The sequence below is a fragment of the Hypomesus transpacificus genome, chromosome 9 (assembly GCF_021917145.1).
Source record: "Hypomesus transpacificus isolate Combined female chromosome 9, fHypTra1, whole genome shotgun sequence".
Classification (NCBI taxonomy): Eukaryota; Metazoa; Chordata; class Actinopteri; order Osmeriformes; family Osmeridae; genus Hypomesus; species Hypomesus transpacificus.
In genome coordinates, this window is record NC_061068.1 from 1,472,471 (window position 1) to 1,480,376 (window position 7,906).

The window sequence follows — 7,906 nt, forward strand, 5'->3', positions numbered from 1 at the left end:
CTCCTCATCAGAGAACCCAAAGGGGAGGGAGAGGAGAGGAGAGAAAGAGTGAGAGAAGGAGAGAGAGGAAGAGAGAGAGAGAGGGAGAGAGGGAGAGAGAGAGGGAGAGAGAGAGTGAGAGAAGGAGAGAGAAGGAGAGAGAGGGAGAGAGAGAGAGTGGGAGAACAGGAGAGAGAAAAATTCAGAGAATAAAAGAAAGATTAGGAGCAAAAAGTGAGAGTAAGGGCTTCAGACACCAAAAGCGAGAGAGCAACCGCTGCCGCCTCCATTCTGATCAAGCTCTGATTTCTACTCTGGCAACGCCAGGCTGAAGCAAGCCACCTAGAGGCAGATCACAGCCTGATGTAAAAAGCAGAATATCTAACTAATGCTAGCTAGCTGCTTTGTTGAAAAAAAATTTTCGTGCCGTGGTGCGTGGTGTGTTGTGTGTGAATAGAAAGGTTAAAAAAACGTAGTGAAAAGGTTTTTAATAATATTTGCGCAAAAAAGGAAAAAATTTGATTTTGGTGTTGAGTTGTGTGTAAAATGTTTCGAAAGATACCCAAAAAAAATTTTGGGGAAAAAATATTTCAAAGGTTGAAAACATTTCCTTAAACGTTTTGAAAACGATTTGCATCATTGATGAGTCCTTGATGAGGACTCTACTATACTCTATTGTACTCTACTCTGTTTAGGTTTCTCAGTTCTCTTCTCCCCTCCTTTAACTGTGTGAAAAGAAAAAGTTTTGAAAGGTTGGAAAAAAAAAAATCTAAAAACGTTTTGAAATGACATTTTGAAATAAAAACGTTTCTAAAGGTTTTAAAAATATTGTATATAAAAAGTTTCAAAAGTTTTTAAAAGTATTTTCTACAAACAGTTTTTAAAGGTTGAAAGAAAAAATGAATGATTGAGGAGTACTTGATGAAGTCTACTCTGCTGTAACCTACTCTGTTATTTCCTCCTCTCGTTGTGAGGGAAACAATTGCTCAGCCTGCTAGCTGGTAAGCTCAGCTGTAAACGACAGGACAGAGCCCTGCTTCGATTTATTCCTCCGAGGAGATGTTGACCAAAACATGAATGACATTGCGGTGACTCAAAACCTGCCAATTCCTTGAGGAAAATCTGCCTCTTTGCATGCCGCCAATGGAAGTCACGTGGCCAGTCTGGCTTGCCCATACAGAAGGTAAAAACACAGGGACCCAGGACAAATATTCCCTCCATTCATCCCCAACTTCATACTCACCCACCCACTGCAACAACACACAAGCACTGACACACTGTCATTCATTATACAAATGCACAACTGTCTGAGTGAGAGAGAGAGCAATGTATAGATAGATGGGGGAGAAAGAGAGAGTGAGAGAGATGGCAATGTATAGATAGATGGGGGGAGAAAGAGAGAGTGAGAGACAAATAAAGAGAGGAGAGAAAGTGAGACGTTAGAAAGACATGAAGAGGAGGCAGTTTAGATACATCAGAGACACTGAGAACTACTATCTCTGCCTGTCTGTCAGTACCTGTCTGTCTGTACCTATCTGCCTGTCTCTCTCTCTCTGTCTGTACCTGTCTGTGTTTGTCTGTCTGTCTGTCTAACTGTCTTTCTGCACCTGTTTGTCTGTACCTGTCTGTCTGTCTGTCTCTCCCTGTCTGTCTGTACCTGTCTGTCTGTACCTGTCTGTCTGTACCTGTTTGTCTGTACCTGTCTGTCTGTACCTGTCTGTCTGTACCTGTCTGTCTGTACCTGTCTGTCTGTACCTGTCTGTCTGTCTATCTCTGTCTGTCTGTCTGTCTGTCTGTCTGTCTGTCTGTCTGTCTGTCTGTCTGTCTGTCTGTCTGTCTGTCTGTTTGTCTGTCTGTCTGTCTGCCTTTGTTGTCCTCTGACCAATCTTCTCAGTCTCTTAATGTTACCCATGCGCACACACACAATGTATGTTTCAAAAACAGCCCTTCAGACTTCATTCTGTTCCATCTCTACAATGATGGACTACAGGGTCCTTCACAGCTGACACAATGCAGTCTGGAAGAAAAGCATTAAACCACCACTGTGTTTTCAGGCCAGTAGACCAGACGTGTTCACACAGGCACATACACACACACCTCTGGCCACTGGAGACTCTAATGATAGCCTGCCACTGTGACACACAAACATTGCAGGCCACCAACAAGCTGGAGGGAGGAGGGCTAGAGAGGATTGTCCAACTGGTGTGTGTGTGTGTGTGCGTGTGTGTCTGTCCTTTAATGTGTATGTGGGTGTGTATTTATTTGGGGTTGTTTTGAACGTTTGGGTTAGGGCTAGGCGATAAATCAGTAATGACTTCCCTCAATAAAGATATTGTGACATTAATTCATTTTAAATAATGTCGATAATATCGATAGAGAATAATTAGGAACAGCAGTCCATTTAATTTCTGTGATGCAGCAGGAAGTTGCGGAGAAATACGCCCACTAAAATACACTGAGCACCTCGAGTGGAGTAGCAAATATCAATCACGGAAAATGAGTCTTGTTGACAAAAACAGTGGCAGCGATAGCCATGGCGAGGGAGTAACTTCCAATAAATAAATGATTGATCAAATTATTGTTCAAATAAAAAGTTATTTGAAAGAGCAGAGCGTGTGTGTGTGTGTGTGTGGGAGTCGACTGCGGCCCCTGGCAGTGTTAACACACTCTGACAGCAGACCAGGCTGTAAGGGCCACTACAACCAAGAGGCAGAGACAGCTCCCAGTCTAAACACACACACACACACACACACACACACACACTACAGAAACATGCGTAGGAACAGGAGTGTGGTTACAACCTAGGTACATTTGTTTACATGGCTTTTAAATGGAACCTTTGCAAGATAATACTATACTGTCCAATCACTGCTAATGGGGAGAGTCACATGGACAACCGCTAATGGCTGTCATGCCCATTGAAACACATCTAGATAGAGAGAAAAGAGAGAGAAAGAAAAGAGAGAAATAGAAAGAAAAGAGAGAGAGAGGGAAACAGACAGAATGGGAAAGATGAGAGATTGTGGTTGCGTATGTCCTCAGAGAACCTGGACGGCTGCATTAGTGGATGGAAGACCATGACCACACACCGGTGGAAACCTTTGGGCCAGAACCACACTGGATGTTTACAGAGCAAACCCGGCTAAAACACACACAGGATGCCCAATGAAAATACAATTCATCAATGAAAGCGACTGATTATGAATGGGAAAAGAGGGGGAGGGGAGAGGAGAAGGAGAGGTTTCAAATATTAAGAACACATTAATTTGCCAAATGTAATTTTATTAGAAAATACCACGGACATAACATGAATCGACAGCATGTACGTCACTGTAAACAGTATAGTGAAGGAGAGGAGAGATTTCCTTCTTTTATATTCCTCTGAACCTAGCGCCAATCATACATTAGTAAAATCCCCCCCCCCCTCACTAGGCTCCTCCTCTGGAAAAGCATGCTGCTTGTTTACACTGAACACAGAAAAAGAGAGAGGGAGGGAGAGAAAGAGAGGAAGAGACACTGAGCGAGAGCGAGAGAGAGAGGCTGAGAGATACAGGGGGAAAGGAGGGAGAGAGGAAAAGAGAGAGCGTGAGGGAGGGAAAGAGAGGCGGGGGGAGGGCAGAGGATGGAGGAGGCAGTAACGCCATAAAGTGAAGAGCAGGGGAGGAGAGACGACACACACAGCTGAGAGAGAGGAAGATGAAGCACCGCTGAGAGGGAGAGGAAGACAACACAAGAGAACGCAGGAAGAAAAAAGAGAGAGACAGAGAGAGAGAGAGAGAGAGGGAGGTATATAAGGAGCAGCAGGGTGTAGTGAAGAGTGCTGTGTCGCGCTGTTCCGAGGAAAACCCCAGAAGCTTGCTCTGAGCCACACCGTAGCCTGTCTGACGGAGCCTCGGAGGAGAGAGAAGCAACAGCTTCCACAAACCTCACACCTCCAGCTGTTTGCAGCAGGGAAGAGAGGAGGGAAACGAGAGGAGCAGAAACTTGTGTCTGATAGGTGGACTGTGGTCGGAGGTGGGAGGACCCTGGCGGGAGCGTCTATCTGAGACGGGGAGGCTAACCTGGAGCTGAATCCACCTGGATGGGATTACACTCTTCCACACCGCTCGCTTCTACAAACACTCATGTCCACGCTAGGAAGGAGGGATGGCGTATTGACTGAGAAGGAGTGAGAGAGAAAGAGGGAGTGAGAGAGAGAGAGAAAAAGAGAGAGGGAGTCAGAGAGAGAGGGAGTGAGAGAGAGAAAGAGAGAGAGGGAGTCAGAGAGGGAGTGAGAGAGAGAGAGAGAGAGAGAGAGAGAGAGAGAGAGAGAGAGAGAAAGCTGCTTGTGTGTAAGCGAGAATGGATGGGAAACCTTAAACGCTTGTGAAATTGACTGCGTGATTGTGTTAAGCCAAGTGGACAGAATGCTGACTTCTCTTAAAGCCATCCCGTGTTCTAAGCAGATAGGGCCCTGAGAAGGGGAGGGAACCCTGGAAAAAAGACACGTTCCATCTGGGAACCGTTAGCCAGCCACCCAGTCAGGACGGACCAAAAAGCTTTTGTTGAACAGATGATTGAAAGCACCATGCTCTATTTGACTTGGAAGAACTAAACACACAACCAGAGGAGCTGAATGTTTGCGCCTACTTAAAAAAATCTATCTCTCATTTTTGAAGGTTGAGTTTTTAGATTTTATTTTTTAAATCGTGGCTTCTCCTCCACGTGGTTTCACAAAGCGAGTCGCAGTCCTAGCAACCGGTTTGACAGAACGGGACGTTGGCATTAATGGACTCCGTGGAGGTGAGAGACCAGATTTTCAAGCCAAGGTTGTTTGTGGTGATGCAATCTACTGTAAAAATCCTCGTGTACAGGTTGAGAAGGAAGGGGACGGTGTTCTCTTCACTAAAACAGGCATTTAGACAGACTGAACTTGAACCGCATTCCATTTGCGTTCCATTTGCTAATTGCCTTTTACTTCCCTTCCTCTCTCTCTCCTTCACCCTCTGCTTCCACTTTCCCTCTCCCACTCCTTCCATCCCTCTTTCTATCTTTATCCCTCTCCCATGTCTCTCTCCTCTCCTCTCCCCCATCCCCCCATCCCCCCCTCCTCCCCCTCCCTCTAGTATGGTCGTGGAGTGCAGCACAGTGGGTCGTCCTGCCAGCGTCAGTTCTCAGCTGTAAACCCTAGAGAGGAGTCTTCACAGTGACACCGTCGAGCTGCAGAGAGAACCTAACTCCTGAGGAAGTCACTGTCTCCCAGCTCTGACTGATGGAGCTGAATCAGATCTCTCTTCTCTTCCCGTATTGACTGAGGATCTAATCACAAACACTTTACAACCTCACGCAACCCTGCGGAGATCTGGCTGCACATCCCCTACCCACAATCCTCCTCTGAGCGCCATGGCCCGTGCCGGTGGCGTGACTGCGCCTCTGGTGCCGATAGGCTACTTCCTGTTCTTCCCCCTGCTGCGATTGGCCGAGGCCAGCTGTCCGTCTGCCTGCGTTTGCGCCTCGGACATTTTGAGCTGCAGCGCGGCTGGTCTGAAGCTCCTCCCCTCCCTGCTTCCCCCCTCCACCGCCACCCTGGACCTCAACCACAACCTGCTGGTCGCCTTGGTGCCCGGCGCCTTCTCCTCCCTGCCCCGCCTCCACACCCTCCGCCTGGCTCACAACCGCCTCAGCAGCCTGGAGCCCAAAACCTTCCAGAACGCCAGCCTGGGTCTCCGGCACCTGGACCTCTCGTCCAATCAGCTGGATCTGCTGGATCGGCACTGGTTCCTGGAGTTGCCAGGGTTACAGGAGCTCCTGCTGTTCAACAACCACATCGTCAAGGTGGAGAGTCTGGCGCTGGCTGGCCTGGGCATGCTCAGACAGCTCTATCTCAGCCACAACTATCTCACCGAGTTCCCCTTCTCGTCCATCCAGGAGCACCCCTACCTGTCCACCCTGGACCTGTCCTCCAATCAGCTGCTCCAGCTGCCTCTGGAGGAGATCTCCGCCCTGCCCGCCACCCTCCAGAGCGCCCTCTACCTCCACAACAACACGCTGACCTGCGGCTGCTCCATGTACGGCCTGTTCCGCCACTGGGAACAACGAGGCTTCGGCTCGGTGAACGACTTCCGCAGGGAGCACACCTGCCGGCTGTACGGGGACCGGCGCGCCTCGGTTCGCTTCCTGGAGCACGGGGGCTCCTTCGGGAACTGCAGCCTACCCCCCGCCGAGCAGCAGGGGGCGGCGGAGAGCAGCCTGCAGGGCTACGTGGGAGACGCCCTCCTCCTGGACTGCGTGACCCGGCTGAGAGGTCGCGACCTCCACTACCTGTGGGTCCTGCCCCAGCAGGCTTACGTGGCGGCGCCGGGCAACGACAACGGCTCGCTGCGCGTGTTCGCCAACGGCTCCCTGGAGATCCTGTCGGCGAGGGCGGAGGACTCGGGCGTTTACCTGTGCATGGTGCAGGACCGGGGACGCCAGCGCAATGAGACGTGGGAGGTGAACGTGACGGTGGCGCTGCGGGGGCAGGAGGCGGAGCCCTTCAACACGGGGTTCACCACCCTGCTGGGCTGCGTGGTGAGCCTGGTGCTGGTGCTCATGTACCTTTACTTGACCCCCTGTCGCTGCTGCTGCCGCAAGACCCCCGCCCCGGCCGCCAACACCCCCAGCCCCGGCAACGAGGCCAGCGCACAGTCCTCCATCCTCAGCCCCACCCCGCCCGCCACCACAGAGGGGCCGGGCCGCAAGGTCAGTAACAACAAGCATGTGGTCTTTCTGGAGCCAATCAGAGAGCAGAATGGCCGGCTTAGGGTGGAGCCCCCCAAGCTCCTCCAATCGCAGCGAGGGGACACAGACTCCATCATCTCAGTGTTCTCAGACACACCCATCGTGCCATAGCACCCAACAGCCATCACCTCCTCGTACTCCTCCTGCTCCTCCTCCTCCTACTCCTCCTCCTCACCCACCTCCCCCCCCCCCCCGACCTCACCCACTCCTCCTCACTGCCAGCTGGGGAGGTCCCTGAGATACTGAGGCTCAAAGCAGCACAGAGAGATGGAAGCAGGGGAGGAGAGACTGGGAGGAGAGAGACGAGGAGCGAGAGACGAGGAGACTCCTAGGTCAGGCGATAGATGGAGGACCCTGGAGGTATGCAGGAGAAGCTTGGTGTGATCAGGTCAACGGGGGAAACATCTCAGCCTCTAAACAACCAGACTGTCAACACAGAGCTCCTTTCTGCACAGCATGACCCTTTAGACAGATATACACACAGCTACAGTACAGCTACTGATACATCTAATGTTACAGTACAGCTACAGCACAGCACGGCTATAATGACAGCTACAGCTACAGCTACAGTACAGCTACAGCACAGCACTGCTATAATGAGGGCTACAGCTACAGTACAGCTACAGCACAGCACTGCTATAATGACAACTACAGCTACAGTACAGCTACAGAACAGCTACAGCAAAGGCACTGCTATAATGACAGCCACAGCGACAGTACTGATATAGCTACTGTCACAGTACAGCTACATGACAACATCAGCTAATGCTAAAGAACTGCTAAAATTACTGTAACAGTACAGCTACAGAACTGCTACAACCTAGCTTGGCCTGAACCAAACTGACCACCACCATCACCACGCACGCACGCACACACACACCAGCACCAACATTCTTGTCTGAAGAGCGGCCAGCCTTCAGCTCATGCAGCTTTGAGACCCCGTTTTCCCAGCTAGCGAGCTTGGCTGAGGTAGCGCCAGCAGACAGAGACAGCAGACCCCGGAAGCCTGGAGGAGCGGCGCGGAGTGGCAGGGCTGGCACAATGGGAGGAAGCTTTTAACGGGTATAAATAGACCAGGGAGAGAGTGTGAGCTGGGGGCCCCCCCACCGGGACCCCCCCCACCCCAACCCCCCCTACCGGGACCCCCCGCAGGGTGGGCATACTTTGA

General features: G+C 50.9%; 1 protein-coding gene across 1 annotated transcript; it reads left to right on the forward strand.

Moving 5' to 3' along the window:
• The first annotated feature begins 4,245 nt into the window (after positions 1 to 4,245).
• Positions 4,246 to 7,188, forward strand: amigo3 (adhesion molecule with Ig-like domain 3). The gene is made up of 2 exons (XM_047025401.1): positions 4,246 to 4,761; positions 5,085 to 7,188. Exon 2 carries the CDS (start codon positions 5,362 to 5,364, stop codon positions 6,847 to 6,849), a length of 1,488 nt encoding a protein of 495 aa, XP_046881357.1. The 5' UTR covers positions 4,246 to 4,761; positions 5,085 to 5,361; the 3' UTR covers positions 6,850 to 7,188.
• The last annotated feature ends 718 nt before the right edge of the window (positions 7,189 to 7,906 follow it).